We start from the raw sequence: 24369 nt of genomic DNA on the forward strand, positions 1-24369 counted from the left end.
CAGAGTAGCAACCGTGGGCGGTCAATTAAGCTTAAGCTCAAGCTCAAGCTTGAGCTGTTTGGATATTGAATAGTGTAATAACCTGCAGAAGAATCATCAAACAGAGGAATTACTTTGAGCATTATTCCATGAACGGTGTTTTGCATTAAAATCACCAATAATGAAGAATTTAGATCTATGACGGGTAAGCAGGCCCAACAAGCCGCCCTGAAAAAAAAACAAAGTTGCAAATACTGAAGAAAGAAATACGGATAGGAACAATCAGCACAGACCTACGCGACGAAATAAGGACTAAGATTGGAAACTCGGTACATGGACCTGCAAATCGCTTGGCTTTCCGGGCTGCGATAGGTTAATCTATGATGAACTTTAACCACGCAACTTCGAAGTCGTAGCACTGCATGAACTTTGCTGGACGGGACAAAAGGTATGGAAAAGCGGGCATCGAGCGGCTACTTTCTACCAGAGCTGTGGCCCCACCAACGAGCTGGGAACCGGCTTTGTAGTGCTGGGTAAGATGCACCAACGCGTGATTGGTTGGCAGCCGATCAACGCGAGGATGTGCAAGTTGAGGATTAAGGGCCGTTTCTTCAACTACAGCATCATCAACTTGCACTGCCCACACGAAGGGAGACCCGACGACGAGAAAGAAGCGTTCTATGCACAGCTGGAGCAGGTGTACGACGGCTGTTCGCAACGGGACGTCAAAATCGTCATCGGCGACATGAACGCTCAGGTAGGACGGAAGGCAATGTATAGACCGGCAATCGGGTCAAACAGCCTGCAAGCCGTATCGAACGACAACGGCCAACGATGCGTGAACTTTGCAGCCTCTCGGGGTATGGTAGTTCGAAGTACCTTTTTCCCCCGCAAGGATATCCACAAAGCCACCTGGAGATCACCTGACGAACACACAGAAAACCAAATCAATCACGTTCTAATCGACGGGAAATTCTTCTCCGACATTATCAACGTCCGCGCGTACCGCAGTGCGAACATAGATTCGGACCATTATCTAGTTGCAGTATGCATGCGCTCAAAACTCTCGACGGTGCATAACACACGTCGAAGTCGAACACCGCGACCCAACATTGAGCAACTACGGGACGCCGGAGTTGCCCAGGACTACGCGCAGCAGCTGGAAGTTGCACTATCCATGGAAGAGCAACTTGGCGCAGCTTCTCTTGAAGATGACTGGAGGGACATCCGTTCCGCCATCGGTAGTACTGCTGCAGTGAAGAAATCACTGGTTTGACGGCGAATGCAAACTGTTAGTAGAGGATAAGAATGCAGCACGGGCGAGAATGCTGCAACACCGTACGACATTGAATGTGGAGCGATACAGACAAGCGCGGAACAGACAAAACTCGGTTTTCCGAATGAAGAAGCGTCAGCTTGAAGACCGAGATCGCGAGGCGATGGAAAATCTGTACCGCGTAAACGACACACGGAAGTTCTATGAGAAGCTAAATAGTTCGCGCAAAGGCTACGTGCCGCAAGCCGATATGTGCAAGGACTTGGACGGTAACCTTCTCACGAACGAGTGTGAGGTGATTGAGAGGTGGAAGCAGTACTATGACGAGCACCTCAACGGTGAAGCAGCAGAAAACGAAGGTGGCACGGCAACAGACCTTGGAGCACGCGCAGAAGACGACATTGCTGAGCGCCGCCTACAAGGTACTCTCCCAAATTCTATGCCGCCGCCTGTCACCATTTGCAAGAGAGTTCGTGGGGCAAAACCAGGCGGGATTCATGGGTGCCCGCGCTACCACGGACCAAATTTTCGCGATTCGGCAGGTTCTGTAGAAATGCCGCGAATACAACGTGCCCACACATCATTTGTTCATCGATTTCAAATCCGCAAACGACACAATCGATCGAGATCAGCTATGGCAGATTATGCACGAGTACGGATTTCTGACCCGATTGGTCAATAATAACTGACCCGATTGGTCAAGGTGGCGATGGATCGAGTGATGTGCGTTGTTCGAGTATCGGGGACACTCTCGAGTCCTTTTGAATCTCGAAGGGGGTTACGGCTTCGGGGATGGACTTTCGTGTCTGCTGTTCAACATCGCGTTACAAGGTGTGATCAGATGAGCTGGGATAGACACGAGTGGCACGATATTCAGGAAGTCCATCCAGCTCCTTGGTTTCACCGATGACATTGACATTATGGCACGGAACTTTGAGATGATGGCGTAAACGTACATCAGACTGAAGGCTGAGGCTAGACGGATTGGACTTGCCATCAACGCATCAAAGACAAAATACATGAAAGGAAGAGGTTCTAGGGAAGACAATGTTAGCCTCCCACCCCGAGTTCAAATTGACGGTGACGAAATCGAGGTGGTCAATGAATTCGTGTATTTGGGCTCACTGGTGACCGCCGAAAATGATACCAGCAGAGAAATTCAAAGACGCATTATGGCAGGGAATCGTGCCAACTTTGGATAAAATTCGCCGCCGTATGAAGTTGGTTGTCTACAAGACGCTGATTAGACTGTCCTCTACGGCCACGAGACCTGGACTATGCTCGTGGAGGACCAACGCGCCCTTGGTGTTTTTGAACGGAAGGTGTTGCTTACCATCTACGGTGGAGTGCAGATGGATGACGGAATGTGGAGGAGGCGAATGATCCACGAATTGAACCAGCTGCTGGGAGAACCATCCATCGTCCACATTGCAAAATTGGGCGACTACGGTGGGCTGGGCACGTCGTAAGAATGCCGCACGACGACCCAGTGAAAATGGTTCTAGAAAGCGACCCAACAGGAACAAGAAGAAGATGCGCGCAGCGGGCAAGGTGGATCGACCAAGTAGAAGGTGACCTGCGGACCTTTCGCAGACTACGAGGTTGGCGAAGTGTGGCCATGGATCGATTAGAGTGGAGACGACTTCTTCGGACAGCAGAGGACAGCAGAGGCTGGGTAAAACATATTCACTGTATTTACTTACTTGTATTCTGCGAAGCTTAGCACAATAACACACAATCGAATACACAAAATCAAAAACAATTGCTACTCAAAACTTTTGGTGAACAAAATTGAACACTAAGAAAACCACTTCAACTTCCGGCAATCGTAAAAGTATCATTGAAAAAGCGTTGCCAGATTTATTGCCTCTAGCAATGGATTTAAGTTTATTAAAACAAGCAATTGTGAAGTTTGACTCATTAATATAGATGGATGTATTTAATGTTGAATAAATATCAGAAACTGAGTAAATAAAACAAAAACGACCATTCTAGGCATTTCACCGGTCCAATTAAAAAAACCACAGAAGATTGAATTCAACACTAACAGGGTTGATGGCAGCAGTGCACGTAGCCTGGTATTCGCTTTCCCGCTCAGGGGTGTAAACAAACTTGCTTACAGCGAAGTCTGGCAGTGTGAACGTTTTGTCTGCTACATTCTTATGCACTAGATAGTGTGACATCACATTTACTGTTGTATTGAAATGAAGGAAGAAAAGAGATGGTTAAATTTTCCTCACCATACCAGTTGATAAAGGGTGATACGGTCAAAATTTGGTCAATATCAACTTGACGTATTTCTTTCAATTTTGCATTTAAAAAACCTGAACACCCCTCATTTTGAAGGTGTGTGTGTGTAGAATGTTGCTCCAATTTTGATTTTGGAATTCACTCTTCAGTTGTCAAAATGCCGTCCAAGCAAGAAGAGTAGCGTATCAAAATTTTGCTCGCGCATCGCGAAAATCCGAGCTACTCGCACGCAAAGTTGGCAAAATCGCTAAAAGTTGCCAAATCAACCGTTACAAATGTAATTAAAGTGTTTGGGGAACGTTTGTCGACAGCCAGGAAGTCTGGATCGGGGGGAAATCGAAAGCCGGAAGCCGCTGAGACGACAAAGAGAGTTGCCGGTAGTTTCAAGCGAAACCCTAACCTCTCTCTCCGAGATGCCGCAAATAAGCTGGGTGTATCGTCTACAACCGTGCATCGAGCCAAAAAACGAGCCGGACTATCGACTTACAAGAAGGTAGTGACTCCAAATCGCGATGATAAACAAAATACGACGGCCAAAGCGCGATCCCGGAGGCTGTACACGACGATGCTGACGAAGTTTGACTGCGTGGTAATGGACGACGAAACCTACGTCAAAGCCAACTACAAGCAGCTTCCAGGACAGGAGTTTTATACGGCAAAAGGAAGGGGAAAGGTAGCAGATGTTTTCAAGCACATGAAACTGTCAAAGTTCGCAAAGAAATATCTGGTTTGGCAAGCCATCTGTACCTGTGGCTTGAAAAGCAGCATTTTCATAGCTTCCGGGACTGTCAACCAAGAAATTTACGTGAAAGAGTGTTTGAATAAACGTCTGCTGCCTTTCCTGAAGAAACACGGTTGTTCCGTACTGTTTTGGCCGGATTTGGCATCTTGCCATTACGGTAAAAAGGCCATGGAGTGGTACGCCGCCAACAACGTGCAGGTGGTTCCCAAGGACAAGAACCCTCCCAACACGCCAGAGCTCCGCCCAATTGAGAAATACTGGGCTATTGTCAAGCGGAACCTAAAGAAGACCAAAAAAACTGCTAAGGGCGAGGCGAAGAAGGTGGACAAGGTGGCTGTACAAAATCTGATGGCAGGGGTCAAGCGTAAGGCCCGGCAATTCGGATTTGGAAAAGCGGAAGCCTAACTGAATATTTTTCCTGAATTTTATACTAATTGAACTTGAAAAAGAAATTTAATTTGATTTTTTAAATAAACGATTTCACCGATTTACACGCGTTTTCCCTTGACCAAATTTTGACCGTATCACCCTTTATTTATGAAACATGGGCAGTTTTGGCGTGGGGAGAGGCACTTCCAATAAATTTTACCCAACATTTAGAAAATGATGATCGAAGAATATTTCAAAAAGAAGAAGTAAACAAATTGTTGACCCTTTTAAGAACCTTAAGGTCGTTTAGTTCACTAGACTTGAAGTGAACTAAATAAAAATTATTTGAAATCCCATTGCGTGAATCGCCAGGACGGGATTTCATTTTCATTTTGATTACTTGGAGTGGCAATTTTGCCAGTTTATCTTTGATCTGATCCAGGAATTTACGACTGGGCAGTCCTTTCATGACAACTTTGAACACACTTTCAGTTTTAGTGTCGTAAGTAAAAAATGTGTCCTGCTTCAGAAAGATACTTGAGAAGACATTTAAATCCATCCAAGGTTTCAGCCAATACATGGCAATCACCCCGACGCCCAATTTGTGAAAACTTAACTTTCACGAAGTTCAAAAGTTCCATGCAAAGAGCATGGAAATCGGAGGTGGTTATCACAGTAGGGGGAATCTTTTCCTTCTTGGTATTAAGCCGGGCTGCATAGTGACACAAATTTGAATAAAGCCGGACAAAAACATTTTCTACTCTTATTTGACGTTTTAGAGACTCGGGCCTTCGGAGAAGTTGCTCAAAATGATAATCCGCATCTTTTGAAATACACACACCTGAATAATGATTAAGCTAGTATAAACACATCCTTTTCTAACTTTCTGCACATACGAGATAACGGGTCCATGTCGTTGATAAAGTTGCAGAGCAGTTGTTTTGATGAAAATACCAAGTTTCTACATATTAGGGGCTGTTCATTAACTACGTAGACAGTTTTTTTTTGGGATTCTTGACCCCTCCCTCCCCTGCGTGGACAATTGTTCATAAAATATTTTTTAAATTAGTATGGGCTGTGGAAAATTGCCAACCCCTCCCTCCAACTGTCTACGCTCGTGCCTTTTGGTGCGATAATTACTCTCTGAATGTTTCAGCTTTTTCAGACGTTACACGGGCTGGCGCTTTTGGTTTAATGTTCATAAAGGAGATTTTATTGAAATTTTCATAAACAAACTGCTCATATACATTCAAAAGCGAATATCTCAATAAAATTAACTGGATTCATGATGCAATCTTCAGCAAAATTGTTTTTCATTAACTGAACTACAAGATTTGAAAATCTGAATCAAATCGAAAATAACGAAACTTTTTTATGATAGAGTGTAGGAGTGTCATTTTTTCATTGTACATTGTATTTTATTCAAATTCTTCATACAAAATTCATACTAAAATCACCAGCTCTTCTTAGAATAAAATAAACTGAAGCTTTCGGATAATGGTTATCTTACCTAAACGAACAAATCCAGGGGTTGACCCGTGGAAAATTTGAACCTTTATTTTTGTGGGCCAGTCTAATTATCATCTCAACTAGAAATTTGAGCTGGTAGTCCCGATATGCAAATTCAGTGTTTTTAGTGCGCCATTTTTCGGCCGAGTTGTGTTGTTGTTTTGAAGTTTAGTATTTGTTTGTCGATCCAAGGTTTGGACCCACCCAATCAAGGATCTGCCGAAATTGATTCCAATTTATGTTTCATTTGTTCTGTTGCCCAAATATGTATGTTTCAAAGAGCGCAATTACAGCTCCCCGAACGAGTGACAAGGTCGATTGATTCCGGTGGGGAAACCAATTTAAATCGCATTCATGTCGTTGAAAGTGACGGTAATAGAGGATGATAAATAACTTGGTATGCTGCTTCTGTGGTGCTTTACACACACGTGTTAAAAAATGTAGCATGGGAATGATATAAAGTTCGGTTTATTCCTGCCGGAGTTCTGCAAGGCTTGCCTCTTTCCCTATGGAATCAACTATATATGCTTATGTACGTACGAACAGGGGGTTTTTTAGTGGTGTAAAACTGAAGATTATTACGTGATGGGGAGGAAATGCTGGGATATGGAATGTACTCAATCCTGGTAATTATAGTGACAGGCAGCGGAATATGTAAATTTACGATTGTAATCAGCACATTTTTCATTATTCCACTTTTTATTTACACTGACATCTAGAAGAGACTAACGAAGATAAATTGTTACTGGTTAACCATCCGTCACCAGAAGAGTGATTATAAACGATCTATTTCTATATTGTCATCTGCTTGTAGGTTTTCCAATCGATGGATTATCCTTTGTTTTGCTGCAGATTACCCTGAAGCCAATATCCTGCATTAATGTTACATAACAGCCGCCTACTTATGGTATATTTTAATTTCCGATGGTTGTTTGTAAATCGGACGGTTTAGGTGTGATGTGTCTTTGTATTATATGCTTAAGCTATAATTACCTGTCGGTGCCACCGGCCAGATAGTATATGACCGAGAACAGCGCATACAGCACCCCGATGCCGGTCGTCCAGTAGGAATGGTTGAGCCTGATCGGGTGTCCCACAATGGTCAAATCGATTAGCATTATGACGGAGTTGAGCACGTGCACCATCAGATTTACAGCGTCCACACGATGAATCTCTGGAATGAAGAAGGGGAAACGGGTGTAAAGATACATCGGACGCCATGTGTGAGCCAACAACGAACGGAGGCAATTGATTGGATGAAATTGGCAGTCGGTGACAAAAACATAGGGCACTCTTGGGTTCTGGTCTTTTGGGTGCGATGCGTTTAAAAAAAGACAAAAAGAGAGATTCCGTATGATTTGAATCCCGATAACGTTGAGCTGCTGTTCATCGATGTGGGTTGTTGTTCACATAGTATTATTTTTCCTGACACTTTAACACAGTTTAGATCATTCGTTACTTGTTCGGGAATTAGATTTGATCTCGTGACCTTTAGCGTAAGAGACATGGATGCTAACCACTACGCTGGGTCTGTATCTGGATTTATATATGTGTCGTCAATCATGTTGATGAGAATACATCGAGCTTTTTAAGATGGTTAAGGAAGTACAGTTCAACCTAACTTACCGAGTGCCTATAATACAAAATTTGATTTTGTACTGACTCTATTCTTTCTTCATGTATGCAAAGAGAGATCAAACTATGCTGCAATATTCTAGTATTGACCTGACATAAGCAATGTACAATGTTTTTATCATATACGGGTCATGAAAGATATAACAAAAGCGTGTTGTTGGCTATGTTTATCGTTGTATTATAAAAGTCAATGAATGTAAGTTTAGAGTCTAAGATAATACCTAAGTCCCTAACTTTATCACAGTTAGCCTGCTACACCAAGTGTGGAATATGTGTTTTTCAGTTTTGAATGTGTTGATGTCTTTGGCATTTTTAATTTTTAAAAAAAGGTTTCATATTATCATAGTTAGCGCTCAACTTCCGAGCCGAGCAGTCGATGTTTTTGGACAACCAAGTTTTGGAAGTCGTTCACGGACTATTGTACGTTTCTGTATCGGTTATTTTCTACCGTCGCTTCAAGTATCACGTTCGCGTTCGCCGCGACGTCATATTCCGCGATGCCGTGCCGCAGTTTCGCGTTGACTATTCGCAGTTTCCGAAGATCCTCTCTCATGACGAGATTCATAAGTTCGTCGGGAAAGAACTCGGTCTTACGCGCGAAAACGTGCTTCTACTCCAACCTTGGTGATGGCTTGGATGTACCTTCGTGAAGGTCAAGAACCTCGAACTTGCCGAGAAGATCGTGGAGCAACACGATAGCAAGCACGAGTTCGTATTTGATGGCAAGTCCTACAAACTACGGATTACGATGGAGGACGGTGCGGTGGAGGTAAAGGTGCTTCGAACTACCCGAAAGCATCACCATCGGCAACTACCCGAAAGCATCACCAACGACCAGATCGCAGTTTTCCTCGCCGACTACGGATAAGTTATTAGTGTTCGTGACCTAATGTGGGATGACCGATACAGTGATTTTGGTGGTGTTAATACCGGTGTTCGTGTTGCTCGAATGGTAGTAACGAAGAACATTCCTTCACTCGTGACAATCCAGGGCGAAGAAACTGCGGTGGGATACAAGGGGCAGCGGCAGCACTGCCATGAATTTGCACACATCGGCATCCCATGTGTTCAAAACAAAAAACTGCTAGTGCAGAAGCTCGTAGCAGATCAATCCTACGCTAACGTAACGAAGGGAAAACCGTCCAAACCTCAACCGATGAAACAGCTATCGGATCCACGAAAACCATCATCGAGCTCGACTTCAGGAACTTCGGGTTTGAAGGCAAGTCTCCTTGGAGCAAGTGAGACACGAGTTGCAGCAGCACAGCGGAAAAACACAATGCCGCCACCGGCTGCACGATCTACAGCAAAACCCTCCGCAATGCAAGCTATTGTCCAACTCTCGCTGCTGTCAATCCCGATCGGTACATCCGTATCTCATCGCAGGACCGATGGCAACGACACGGACAGCTCACAAACATCTCTTGCTTCGAACAACAGCCGACGCACGCGTAGGCAACCACCGGGTAAGACAATGCGACACTCCGGAGATTTTATCACCTCCGAACACGAACACATCAGAGTTTCCGATGAAGAAATGCAGCAATAATGGAGTACGTCAGCTGTAATATCGGAACCATAAATATAAACAACATCACCAACCAATCCAAGCAAAATGCCCTTTGTACGTTCGTTCGCACAATGCAGCTAGACATTGTGTTTCTGCAGGAGGTTGAAAATGAACAGCTTGCATTACCCGGCTATATCGTTGTCTGCAATGTCGACCATGCGAGAAGAGGAACGGCAATTGCTCTAAAAGAACATATTAAATTCTCCCACGTAGAAAAGAGCCTGGACGGGAGATTGCTCGCCCTTCGTGTTCACAACACTACGTTTTATAATGTGTATGCTCCATCGGGTTCCGTGCTTCGTTCAGAACGAGAGCGGTTTTTTAACAATACCATCGCGTATTATCTCCGTCATCGCACGATCACATCATCCTTGGAGGCGACTTCAACTGCGTGATCAAGCCACCATTCAGCAGCTACATCTGCATGACGTTTGGCAGCAGCTCCGTCCACGAGAGATGGAATACACCTACATCACACACAACTCCTCGTCCCTGCTCGATCGGCTATATGTAAGCGCCGGGCTCCGAGAACAGCTGAGATCAACAGCTGTCCATGTGTGCTGCTTCTCGGACCACAAAGCCGTCACCGTGAGAATTTGCCTTCCTCTCGCCGACAGAGCACATGGTCGTGGTTTCTGGGCTCTTCGTCTCCACCTCCTGACCACAGAAAATATAGACGAGTTTCAAATCCGGTGGCAATATTGGACTCGTCAACGCCGAAATTATTCGTCGTGGATGGAATGGTGGCTGTCGTGCACAAAGCCTAAAATAAAGTCCTTCTTCTGTTGGAAGTCAAAAATAGCATTCGACGAATTTAATCGTGAACAGCAACGGCTCCACGATCTACTACGGCAAGCGTACGATGGCTACCAAAACAACCGTGCCAATGCTCACCACCATCAACCGAGTAAAAGCCGAAATGCTTTCAAATCAACGAAGTTTCTCCAAAATGTTTGTGCGGACAAACGAAACCTACGTTGCTGGTGAGCCGTTGTCGACCTACCAGCTAGGCGAGAGAAGGCGCCGAAGGACCACCATTGAGCAACTGCGAAACGAGAGAGACGAGGTCATCGGTGATTCTGCTGCGATACAGGATCATATGGTCCAATTCTTCACCGATATATACGCACGCGGTCATGTGGACGAAGAAGAAGAAGAAGAAGGACCCTTTCAGTGCGAGAGAGTCATCCCCGAGCACGATGTCGTAAACGAAGACTGCATGAATGAGGTAACAACGGCTGAAATACTTTCTGCCATCCGCACAAGCGCATCCAGAAAATCACCAGGTTCTGATGGGCTGCCGAAAGAGTTTTATCTGCGTACTTTCGATGTGATACATCGTGAACTGAACCTGATTTTGAAGGAAGCTATCAGGTCAAATCTCCCGAGTCAGTTCGTCGATGGAGTGATCGTGCTGGTGAAGAAACGAGGTGCGGGGGACACCGCACGTTCATACAGGCCAATTAGTCTAGTCAATTATGACTATAAAATTCTCTCGCGTGTCCTAAAACAGCGACTTGAAAATGTATTCCGTGCCCATGGTGTTTTGACTGGCTCGCAAAAATGCTCAAATACTGGACGCAATATCTTCCAGGCCACGTAAGCTTTGAAAGATAAAATTGCACAGCTGAAAGCGAACAGGCAAAATGGAAAACTGATCTCTTTCGATCTCGATCATGCATTCGATCGTGTGGACCAACGCTTCTTGTTCGATACGATGCGAGCTATGGGATTCAACCCGGCGCTTGTGGATTTGCTCTCCCGTATATCAGCAGCTTCTTCATCTCGCTTGTTTATCTCTGCACCCTTCCAAATCGAACGTTCGGTCCACCAAGGGGACCCTCTCTCGATGCATCTTTTTGTACTCTATCTGCACCCACTCTTGCGGCGTTTAGAACAAGTGTGTGGAGCAGATCTAATCGTCGCATACGCAGATGACATCAGTGCCATCGTCACCAGCGTCGATAAGCTCGATGCGATGCGGGATTTGTTCCGACGTTTTGAAAGAGTAGCAGGGGCGCGCTTGAATGAAGCTAAAACAACGGCAATCGACGTCGGCCTCATTAACAATCCGTTAACTGTGCCGTGGCTTCGTACCGAAAACACTATCAAAATTCTCGGAGTTATTTTCGCCAACTCGATGCGGGTAATGACCAAGTTGAATTGGGACCTACTTGTGACAAACTTCGCTCGGCAAGTGTGGCTACACTCGTTACGCAGCCTATCCTTACATCAAAAGGTAACGCTGTTGAATACATTCCTATCATCGAAGATGTGGTACATAGCAGCAAACCTAAATCCAACGGCGGCACACGTGGCGAAGCTGACGGCTACCATGCGGAGCTACCTATTCCGTGGTGCATGTGCGACCATTCCGATGGAGCAGCTAGCGCGAAAACGGGAGGATGGCGGTCTCAACTTACAACTACCAGCGTTCAAGTGTAAGGCATTGCTAATTAATCGGCACTTGCAAGAAATGATCTCCCTTCCTTACTATGGTTCTTTCCTCAACCAAGTAAACTCCCCCCTACAGACTCTCCCTGCCTGAAGATAATCCTAAACCATTTTCCAAACTTCCCCTTCCAAATCCGACAACACCCTTCCGATGAGCTCATCCATCGTTTTTTCGTCGAACGTACATCCAGACTGAAAGTCGAAATAGCAAATCCAGCAATCAACTGGCCCCGTGTGTGGAAGAATATAGCTACTCGTGATTTATTGCCTTCGCAGCGCAGCTCTCTCTGCATGTGGACGAATCAAAAATTCTCAAATCGGCGACTGATGTTTACCATGAGAAGAGCGGATGGAGAAAATTGCCTTCACTGCACTACGTGCATTGAAACAATACAACACAAATTCTTCGGCTGCCCCAGAGTACGGGCTGCTTACGATTTGCTACATCAAAAGCTGCTGGTTGTGACTGGCAGGCGACGATCTCTTCACTTCGATGATCTTCTCCGGCCCTCACTGGAGGGGGTAGCAGCGAATAATAGAACATTGATAATGAAAACTTTGGTAACCTATATCACCTTCATTGATAGCTGTAATGGCAGGATTGATATAGATGAACGGAAATTTAATTTTGAAGTCGAGGTTAAACAAACAAACGACAAATAAACGTACACAGACAAAAAAAAAATAATTTTGATATCACGTCAAAGTGGATGCACTACAATCATGTCGAAAATATGGTGTAATATTACTTGCTAAAAAGGACAAAATTATCATTAATACAATGCATGAACTGACATTACGCTGCTTTTACTGCATTTGTTTATTTATGTGGTCATAAAAATTACATGAAATTTTCGACATGATTGTGATGTGATATCAAAATTATTATTTTTGCTGTGTACTTCTACAAAAAAAAAAGAAAATCAGCGTAAATTAAAACTTTAAGTTTTTTTTAAGATTGAAGGATACATCGATTACAAATAGAATGAGAAGAAGAGGTCCTAAATAAGAGCCTTGTGGGACTCTCGATGTGGTATGAATAGAGGTTGATTTTTTCCCCTTTGATTCTCACTATTTGATCACGATTGGACAGATAAGATTCAATCCATTTAAGGAGTGTGGAATGAATTTCAATTTTAAAGTTTAAAGAGAAGCATCAATCGCTTTGTCTGTGTACAAAACTTCTGCATGGTTTCCGTTATCTATTATCATAATTAATTAATTTGAGTAAATTTGTGGTTGTCTTCCGTCGACAATCCAGGGTTTCCAAACTCAGCAAATTGCAGCGATCAGAATACGGCGGGAGATCTTGCGGATCGCGCCACGGTACGTTACGCAATGCCATTCTGATAAACTTTCACTGAACACCTTCGATCCTCAAGTTCCAAGTCAACTGATGAGAAAACCAGACCAAGCAGGCGTTTTCCAGGATAGGTCGAACAAGGGAGTAATAAAGTGCTTTCAAGCAGAGTGGGTCAGAGAAGTCTTTTGATATTTTGACACGAATCCTAACTGACGGTTAGTCTTGGTGATCACAGCGGTGCGGTACGGTGGAGGTTAAACGTTAACTTATGATCTACACACTTAGAAAAAAAATCATGTAAATTTAGGTGCTCTGAGAGTGACATACGAGCGTCAATTTTGACATAAATTTGAGTCATAACAGACGCGAACTCAACTCAATCAAACGTACTTTTCGTCGAACATCGAACTTTTCAGTCTCGAAACACTTAATATTACATGACATGTTTGTTTCGTGCAAAATTTGTTATTTCTTAGTGTGTAGTAGAACGCCTAGATCGCTGAACTGGCCGGTTCTATAGTATAACACCGTTGATGGCCTAATCGAAAATAATCGGCTGCTTGATGCGGTAAAACGGTATGCATTTTGGTATGCTCACGTTAAGCTTATTCCGATTGCACCAACCAACGAATAGATCCAATGGAGATTGAAGGCGAATACAATCCTTGCCCCGTAACGTGGGTAGATCACCTTTTCGTGTTATGTTACGGGATACAAGATCTACCACCGATTCCTAGTCCTGACTACTTCAAACTAGGGGAACAGGATGTTTCAGTAATCGAAAGAACACATCTTAGTCCTTGTTACTTTTTAAGCCTTATTGATAGTGACAAGACTCGGCTTTGTCCACCGAGGATGATCTTGAAACAAGGACAACATGAGTTGCACAGCTAAAAAAAAGTAGTGTAAATTTCCGTTACTATGATGCACATAAATGGAGCGTCATAAATCATACAAATTTACATTATAAATCATGTAAATTTATGAGACATGTCATGCAATATTCCATATATTGTATGCAACTTTCCACCTTTGTTTGCAACATTTCTTGCAAGCTGCTAGTTTACGTGAAAAGGAAGTTTAAATGCATGAATGTTTGCATGCATGGATGTTTACATCACCAGTAAAATTCAGATTTTTTTAGTGTGGGTTAGTCTTCATCTATGTGATTCCTAATCTTCTATTGGTTGTTCCCTAGTTTGAAGTGGTTAAGACTAGAGTTCTGATGCATGGTCATTATCGGTGTCATTCCTTAATTTTGTTGCTAAGGAATCCAATTTTGACTGACAAAGGGACGTGTAGAGCTTCCATTTCCCGGTGGTTTCCTCCATTCTGGGATTCGGAAAATATTTATTTGATATCCCGGGATCCCGGGAAGTGAATAAAGATAATAAATTGTTTTAATATTTATATTTTTGATCTCCTTCGAAGAAAGATTAAAAAAAGGAGATTTCTTCAATAGTAGGGACATCTCATTTAAAGACATATCTTTATTTTGAAGACATTTAAGATTCTGTGAAGGTATATTTTTCATGCAGACATTTTGAAGACATCACATGATTTGTGAAGTTGTTTCAAGACATGCGGAAGCTGAAGCAGACTTCCGATGGATTTTTTTTTTAATTTTAAGCTGGCATATGAAGATTTTTGTTAAATAAATGAAGTTTATGACTTCATATTTTCTGAATATGTTGAATATGAATAATGTTACCAAAATCGGATATTTCAGAATAAAACTTGATCCAATTGAATATTCACAGGACTTCACTGAAATATTCGATTACCTTGAGATCTTTTGAATACTTGCTGATCAACGTTCAGTTTTGGGAGCATATCTTCACAATAGTATTATCAATATATCAAATCAACAATATCTTCAAGTATTATAATAAACCTGAAGCCTTGAAAAATATCCAGAGGACTTTATTGAAATCTTCGATCAGCTGGAGACCTTTTAAGTACTTCCTAACCGATCTGCCATCTTGAGAGACCAAGTTGAATGTTTGACCAGTTTAAGATCTTCAGATTTCCTGATCAACCTGAATTCACTTATATCTGACCAACCAGCAATCTTGAAACACTATCTAGAGACGTTATTTGAATTTTATGAACAGTTGAATATCTTAAGAATAATAATTGATCACCCTGAAGTCTTGAAAAAATATCCAGAGGTCTTTAAATCTCCGACCAGTTAATAAGACGTCGTTTGAATTTTTGAAGAGTTACAGATCTTCTGAACATTACTTGATTAAGTTTAAAAGTCTTGAATAATATCGAGAGATATAATCGCAAATTCGTGAATATCAGTTCTACAAAGATTCCTGTACTTTCAAGAAGTTTCTTGAACTTAAACTCAGTTCCATGAACTCATATAAAGTTCTTTGAATATGTAGAAAATTCGACGGAATCCTGGAATTTTCCCAGTTTCCAGTACTTCAAAGATTTTTCCATTGCTTACATCTTTTAATTTTTCGATAGGTACAACTGAACTTCTACTCAGCTTGCTGAACTTGTACGAATTTCAAATATTTCATGCGATGTTCCGTAATCATCGTCCACGAAGTTGTTTAACATTCTACGAAGTCCCTGAAGTTTTACGAAGTTCCACGAATTTCTATGAAGTTCTCTGAAATCAAATGAATGTCTCTTGACATCTAAGAAATTCCCTAATGTGACGTGATATTTGTCAGCCAAATTTTACAATAGTCCGTGTAAATCATGATGATTATGGTGGATGATTTCCCTCATGAATGTATTTGTAAAAACTATTCTGCCGTGCTTTAGGATTACATAGATTACATGCTAACGGGAAAAGATAATGCATACCTTTCAACGTAACGAATGATAGCCAGAGAGAGCTATGGAAGTCAAGATAGAAGTCGGTGACATATAGAAGTTTCTCCAGAAGGAGTAAGCATTTTACAAGATTCCGCTCGCTAATCTAAGGAAGGACTCTAAAAACTGCAAATACTGAGTATTTTCATCAGTTGAGACTACTCACTTAGAAATAAGTAATCCATCTTTGACGTAAATTATGGAACGTAAACAAACATGTCATGTAAAATTAACTGTTCCTAATCCGAAAAATACGCAACTCGACGAAAAGTACACTTGATTGTATTGATTTTCTCGTTTCTTTTAACTTATTCTTATGTCATTTGGGCCGCTTACATGTGTCGGTCTCAGGGCACGGAAATTTACATGGCTTTTTTGTAGTGTGTACCATCTTAACAATGCATTTCAATGGTTTTTCGATCAGCTATGAATGATGGACATCTCACGACGCTCAACCTGATTTTCGTCTATCTACCATCTAGATACGTGATTGTAAAATTTAATCAAAATGTTTCACTGTTAGGTCGTATTTTACACAAGTGCTTCTTGTACAACGGTCATATACAAAAAGTGATGTCTGTGTGCAATACTCTCGAAAAATCAGAATGAATGGCAAACGAAGGGAAGATATATATTTCATAAGATGTGAAAGTTGTGGATTCAAATTCTGCTACAGATATCCCAAGAAAGATTTAAAGGGGGGAAACACGCAATCCCGGGATTTTTAAATTAATTTCCCGGGATTCGGAAATCCCGGGAAATGTCACAATCCCGGGAGTTTCATCCTGGGGCATCCCGGGATGTAAGCTCTAGGGACGTGCCTTTGGAGGGTGTTCCAACACTCCGAAGGGTATATATAGCGGGGCCTTTCAATTAGAGTCGGATCCTTGCGATAAATGCAAGAAACATTATCGGAGGCACCAGAACATGTCCGAATGCACTAGTGTGATCGTGGACTGTCAATAAGCTAATTAATGACCGAGTTTTGAAAAATAATGGAGTTTGATATGTAGCACAACGGGGTTTGGTTCTAGTCGAGAACCGGCCACTTCCCCGGGGAACCGGAACATGCCCAGAAGGGCTAGTGTGACCGTGGATTGTTAATAAGCCATTACCGGCCATGTTTTGTAAAATCATGAAGTTTGAATTTTTGTTGAGAATTGACCACTTCCCCGGGGGCACCGGTTATTTTCTGTTAAGCCCAATTTGGTCATGGACCATCGGTATGGCCGCCGTTGCTCCAATTTTATAATTGGAGTGAGAAAATATTATGTTCGCCCGTTTAATTATTACAGAACAGTAAAGCATAATGCCGTCCCAGAGTTACCCTTACAAAAACCGGAATAACTCAGGAACCATGTATTTATCCTAATTTTTCTAGACGGATTCAAAAACATGAAAAAAATTACGACAAAATGCAGAAAAGGATTGAGAAATAATGTTTTTAAACATCAAATCGCTTTCTCGTGGGTTCAAGTTAATGAACGAAGCTCAAAGCATTGAATTTAAAAAAAGTCCGAAGTGGTGATGCAAATGAGGCTTCGTTGAGCCTTGCCCTTAACCACCATACCCTAATCTTCACTACACAGCAAAAAAATAATTTTGATATCACGTCAAAGTGGATGCACTACAATCATGTCGAAAATATGGTGTAATATTACTGGCTAAAAAGGATAAAATTATCATTAATACAATGCATGAACTGACATTACGCTGCTTTTACTGCATTTGTTTATTTATGTGGTCATAAAAATTACATGAAATTTTCGACATGATTGTAGTGCATCCACTTTGATGTGATATCAAAATTATTTTTTTGCTGTGTACACATCACAGATTGGACATTTATTTTGACAGCAGCAAGCACAGTAAAACTAGATGGGTCTTCAATGTCCAGAGCTTTCTTCACAGGCCACCGACATCGAACGGTAGGCATGTGTAATAATGGATTTTAATTTGATTTGAACCGATTTCGTATACCATGCTACAATGTTGTGCACATCATCCCGGACTACCCACATTCCGGTATTGTGGCACTTGTTCACAACACACATTGAATAGCTTCATATTGGATGGCTGAATGGAGAATAATAGGATAGAAGGACGACGATGTTTGGATACAAAAATGTTGTGAGACTTGGTAGGTAATACTGCTTTCAATGCTTATTTGGTAGTTGTTGTGGAGAGTCTGTGGTTGATGGTGTCGCAAATGAAATGGGATGGACAATATCTAAATCTGCTGGTACGAGCTGGTACGAGTCCAAATTGAATTCGTGTGCAATGAGCCAAAGACTCGACCAAGTATGTACTTATAACTGATTAATCCCAAGTGAAGAGTATCTTGGAAACCTGTCGCGTTATTTATTGGTTCTAATTTGGAGTGACCATTACCCGCCCTTAGTTCAGCTTCCCATGAAAGTTTAATTAGACAGTACCAATTCACATTCCTTCGAGTTGATGTCACGTATTCTCCAACATGCGCTTTGACACTTACCAGGATCGTAAACAAACGTCCAATAGACTATCGTAACGATGAACGAGTAAACTGTGGCAATCGTGTAGAGAACCCAATATACAGCATGAAGTCGGCTTTCCCGGGCGACATGGATATTCCATTCTTGAAATGAGAGAAAACAAAGACATTGTAGTGTAGATAACAACATTTGTATGCCATCAATTTGCTGACATCCATGATCCCAGCCCTCGAGCAATGCGTATGATTGTATATACCATCCACACACATATTGACTAGTTTGCGCAAGCTTTGGGTGGCCTTGGATGTATGGGATACACTCATACGCATTGTGCCGAAGGGCAGAGCAAGACATTTACCGAACTCGTTCCGGTCAATCATCAGCCCTTTGGTAACGATAATTGCCGCCAGCCAAGCCTGAAGGGCACATGCTATCAGGGCCCAATGCGTCAGGTAGATCCACCATTTGGCGTAGTGATGTTCCAGCATCGGTTCCGATCGGCCAATGTCCAGCGCTGAGCAGGCCAATACCGCCAGTAACAGAATGGCCACGATTAACCGGTACATCAGGTAGCATATTCCGACCTGGGTGTTAGTTTGCCACTGTAATGAAAGAAAAAGAAGAAGAAGAAAACAATGGTCAAACACATGTATTTAGCTGGGCTGGATGCTATTTGTCGGAGCGGAAGTACACCGATACCAGATACAGGTGGTTGATTTATTGATGACCGAGAAACATGTTAGCATGTTTGGGGTTTTGTATGGGCTTAGGAATTTTAGGTTAGGTATGTTGGGTTGTAGTCCAAACCGCTCTACCCTCACATTCTCTGCAGCCTCCGATTGATACACCATTTTTATGTTTTTAAATTGATTTTCACCCAAGCCAAAAAGCAAAACAACCACCCTATTGGTGCAGTGGAATGTGTTGCTCGGTTACCGCAGCTGACAGTCAAATTTATTGTGTGATAATAATATATTCTGGGCCTATCCTTAGCCTATGCAGTGAAGGCCATTGAGTAAAGCAAAATTTTGCTGAGGCATGGGTTCGATTCCCGGTCCGGCCAAGAAATATTGCGGGTTGGAAAATTTCCCATCATCCCTTAGCATAGAATTCCATGGTGTCATTGTGCTTGTCACACCATACTCAAATGATCTCAATTAGCAACTGTGGTGTGGCTGAATAATCACAAGGATCCATTTGGGCCGTAATTTCCTAGAAGAAGAACAACATCATCATATTCGATAGGTACACCTTCGGGGATTGCGTCCAATACAGAAAGGTCATTTGTCGGTGGGAATTGAATTAATGGTGGTTTACTAATGAGACTTGTTGCGGAAACGTACATATCATTGCGCTGTAGGATAATTGAAATTAAATTTATGTAACGTGTGATACCTTCAAAGACAAAAGGATATTAAGAAATATGAATAATAATGGGAGCTTTTCGATTTGCGATGTTATTTATGCATATTGATTAATGGGCAACACGAGTCAGCTTATGTTTTATTGGTTACGTTCTAATTAAATTCGAGTTAAAAATTAAAATGATCTAGTCTTCTTCTTCTTATTCTTCTAGGGTTTTTAAGCTTCTTTTGCAAGCGTTTCGCTGGCTTCCACAAGTATGATTTGAGAAAATCTTTTAAATTTGTCGAACCTCTTAACGGAATCCCTTTATGAAGAGCTTTGCGTGTGTTGGTTTATTTCCTTTAAATTCCGTTATAATTGCTTATCTTTAGACAGATACGCATATTTCGTCTACTACTTGCAGACTTCATCAGTGCCAAGTACTCAACACCACTCAAAGCTCTTCATGAATTGCCTACCAATGCATTGCATGAATTTGTTATATTGTGTAGCAACAGTCATGTCAGGTTTATTTAGATAAAGAAAATCATGTTTTCACATGTCTTCGCCGCCTCTTTTAAAATCTGTGTGTGTGTGTGGGAAGGTGTTCATTATTTTAGATCTATAGAACTGACTCTACTGAATTACAGTAGTTTAGGGTAGTTAAGAGATCACCATTTGACTTCAGAGAACTTCGTAAAAGTTCAGGGAACGTTATATAATGTCATGGAACTTCATAGATCTTCAGAAAACGGCGTAGAAGTATAGAAACTGCGAGGAACTGCGTTAAAGTTCTGGAAACTTTCCTGAAATGTAGCAAATTTTATAATAGTTCAGCTAACTTTGTTAATGCTCAGCGAACTTTGTAGAAGTCAAGTGAACTTTGTTGATCTTCAATGAACTTTGTAGAGGTGAAAAGAATTTTGTAGATCTTCTGCAAATTTCGTAGAAGTTCAGAGAAAATTGTAGAACTTTTATCAAACTTTGATGAAATTGGGCAAATTTCAGAGAAATCATGCGAATTTTGTAGAAATCCTGGGAATTTCTGAGGTGGGCGAATCAATCTAAGCTGCAGGAAAAATTTCGCTTTGCTGTTGTGAGATGTGCGCACGCTTAGTAGATAGAAAATAGATTGATGGAGAGTTTGAAGATTTGCTGAGATGAAGAGAGATAAAAAAAAAGATTTATCGATATCGTGAAATTTTCTGACTACCTAAAATTAAGATTTGAATGGAATCAGGGTTTTTTTTTTCTTTATTAGAGAGATTTTTAGCCATAGGCTAGTTCATCTCTTAAATGGAATCAGGGAATTTTGTTGAAGCTTGAAGATTTTTCTTAAACTTCACTGAATTTCTTAAAACTTCAGGGCTTTATTGATGTACGATAGATGAGCCCGTTTTGGCCCTAGACCCAGTATATTTTTTCCTTTGTTTTGTTTTCCGTCGATCTTGTTTTCCGTGCTGAGCACCAATGCTACCGACACCAGGGGTGCAGCTCCCACACCTGGACCCTACCTATCGACCTATCAACTCATGAACCGGGGACCAACGGCTTAACTTCCATTCCAAAGGAAGGCGTGATCAGAGACGTTATGCCTCAGAACATCCCAGCGGCGCCGACTGGGATTTAACCCAGACCTGCTGGGGTGAGAGGCAATCACGCTTACCACCACACCACCGGTGCCGCTAGATCCAGTGTTTGGCCAAAGTCGTAATTTTAGCCTATAATAAGATAACATGGATGATATGCTGTGGGCGACTGTATTTCAGCAGAGCAACATATATTGAGTTCAGAAACGAAATTCCTGTTCATAGTTCTTCAATTTAGCACCATAAAATTTACTTCAAAATACTGCTTCCATATCAATGACCTTTGTATAAGGTCTGGGCCAAAGGGCTTATTGGTGTTAGTGAAATGTGCAAATGTTTAGTGGTGTTCGTATTTTATTGCAATGTTTATCTTTTTACACGAAACAGCTGTTGGCAGTGACGTCCCAGACAATCAGAAGTCGTATAACAATGTACAGACAGTATCGTAAATTGCTACAGTTTATGCCAAATCGCATATAAGAATGGCATACCTCGCATTATGTTTAGAATGCAAATTTCCGACCGATATGCGATGACTCATTTTTCCGTCGGACTGTATCACAAATTAAATCGGATTATATCGTAAGACTTTTCAAAACGAATTGATTATTACAGATTAAATCGTATATGATGTTAAATCAACTCTTTTAAAATTAAATTAAAATATGCACGTATATGGCCTCCACTTTTGTACGTATAAGGCATTTATTTGCATAATATACGAATTGTTTGTTTGTATATATGATTGTATATCACGAAAACAACTTTGAATATACGTGCAATCTGGTTGTCTGGGGTGTTTCTATCTGTTCGCAGATGTTCAGCAATGTTTACAACATTTTTGCTTCTAACACCAGCAAGCTGCCTGTTGGCCCAGACCTTATATACATGTCATTGCTTCCATATAACTTTGAATCGGACATTTTGTTATGCGATATACTTTTTTATTAAAATAGTTAAAACGTTGATGATCTTTTTGCTGAAACGTTACGTAAATTGTTCAATTTTAATAATTAAATAAGAATTAATATGTTTTTCAATTTTATTGACTGATTTTATATTGGGGCCAAACATTGGTACACCTTATCATAGTGTGCGCTTATTGGCACTAGTGTAGAGTGTGATGGTTTTAACAGTGCCAGTTGGTTTTTGTTTCTACTTTGCTATTTCTTCAAACCAAAACAGAGAAGTGGCAGCGAACAAGACCGTCAAGAAAGGAAGGAATTAAGGTCCCGCTGGGTCACACCGATTTGTCTGGAATGGAAAATATTTCCCGTGTCACCGATGGTATGAAGGTCAGGTTGGTCGTCATGAAGTTTCGCCTTAAGCCTCTATGTCGGACGTCGCGGAGAAGTGCAGGCCACTAGGAATCACCGCTCTGCACATTGAACTGTTTACCATCGACAAACACACCAAAATTTCCAAACTAAAAATTCAGTCCACTCTGCGTGCCCTAGCACGCTATTTGATCATATTGAAGACGTTGCTCATCCAAAATTCATCGTGTTCGACTTTTCCGATGGGAGGTTGCCGTGGTCATCGTCCATAAAGCATACCGCTTGTTCTTTAACAGATACTGTTTTGGGCTTTGCATTTACCCATCTGAAAATTGGAGGCATTCAACGACAGCTGCTGGCAGGGAAATGCTCCATATGTGCAACAAATGAAGTGATCCTTAATTAATAAATCCATCCCCACTATATGTACAAAAGCATTCACTCAAGAGCTAGGTATAGGCTAAGGTTTCGCATGTTCTGGGTGTGTGCTAAGCATTTCAATGCCATCTAAAACAAAATTCATTGACTGTGCAACCTAACATTTCGAATCTAGTGATATTTACTAATCTCTTTTTAATGCAATCTTTAAAATTAATGATTAATAAATTGTTTGTTTGAGTTTGTATTCCCTCCCGTAGGCCATTTTTAAGCACCTTGCCGAAGGTGGGCGAGTTTAATCTCATGTTGTAGACTTGCATGGAAGGCCAAGACTGTGGCCCGAATTGATGGTATCACACATTCTTTTCATTCATTTTTAGCCATGTCGTAAACGTTTATAAAAAGGCACTGACATCAGGTATGATACTAGTGGATTTAGCCGCAATTCACTCCTAAATCGGACGATACTTGTTAGATTAAATAATGTGCATTCATCTCTATCCCAAACATTTTAGATAAAACGACTAAAAGTGCACTTTTCAATTGAGTGACGTACTTTCATTACTTTTAATTCAATAATTATCATTGTATGAATAACTAAAAATACCTATATTGCAGTTGGTATCATAAATAATTTATGTATTGCTACATTTTCAGAAAGGGTGAATACTTCCGTTATGGCTGTGTATCCTGTTATGTGTTCGGTTGTGGCATTTAGGAATACCATTAACCATGACAGGGTGTGTTGGGATGGAGTCAGGTGGCCGTGATGGAAGTGTTGACCCTAAACAAAATACACTATATATAGGAAACTTATCTGGGAATAAAGCATTTTACCACAGAAAAAAGTTACTTAAGACCTTTGTCCGTCTTTACAAATTTTGCAGATCAATGTAGAAAAAGGAGATAGAGAGAAATATTTCTTTTAGGCTGATCTCGTAGGAAGACTAGAATGCGGGGAGTCTGCATAGGAAGGCAACTAGGCCTTTGTTGTGGAGTATTTTGGTTTTGAGATTCTCGATTACCCTGGACAGATCGTATTTACTTACTCAGCAGAAAATCATAGGCTCCAACAACAGAATAAACCACCATCGCCGGGTTTCGAGTTCATAAAGCGCCGTAATAACTAATCATATTACGTTATTACGGCGCTTTATGAACTCGAAACCCGGCGATAGTGGTTTATTTTGTTGTGGGAGCTTGGGATTAAACCTATGATTTTCTGCTCAGTAAGCAAAAACGATCCCTCCAGGGTAATCGAGAAGCTCAAAACCACAACACTCCACGACAAAATATGATTAAGTTATTACAAACCTCTCAATAAACCATAAACTTTAAAATGCACAAACACTAAAACCAATCTACGAAATATACCTTGACAACGT

General features: G+C 41.5%; 2 protein-coding genes across 9 annotated transcripts in view; one reads left to right on the top strand and one right to left on the bottom strand.

Annotated features, from left to right (window-relative positions):
- LOC135710353 (uncharacterized) overlaps window positions 1–24369 on the top strand; it is a 444976-nt gene that overhangs the window by 73272 nt on the left and 347335 nt on the right. The window lies entirely within an intron of this gene.
- The window catches only part of LOC135710376 (protein rolling stone-like), a 184054-nt gene that overhangs the window by 21865 nt on the left and 137820 nt on the right, over window positions 1–24369 (bottom strand). For all 8 annotated transcript variants that reach the window (XM_065232940.1, XM_065232938.1, XM_065232941.1 and 5 more), the window contains 3 exons: window positions 18755–18998; window positions 18417–18539; window positions 7119–7299 (listed from right to left, as the gene is read on the bottom strand). In XM_065232940.1, the coding sequence (XP_065089012.1) occupies window positions 7119–7299; window positions 18417–18539; window positions 18755–18998 (548 nt within the window). The remainder of the gene's footprint in view (window positions 1–7118; window positions 7300–18416; window positions 18540–18754; window positions 18999–24369) is intronic.

This window comes from Ochlerotatus camptorhynchus, unplaced genomic scaffold, assembly GCF_037179485.1.
Source record: "Ochlerotatus camptorhynchus isolate MF236.1 unplaced genomic scaffold, CSIRO-AGI_Acam_v1.1 ptg000379l, whole genome shotgun sequence".
Lineage (NCBI taxonomy): Eukaryota > Metazoa > Arthropoda > Insecta > Diptera > Culicidae > Ochlerotatus > Ochlerotatus camptorhynchus.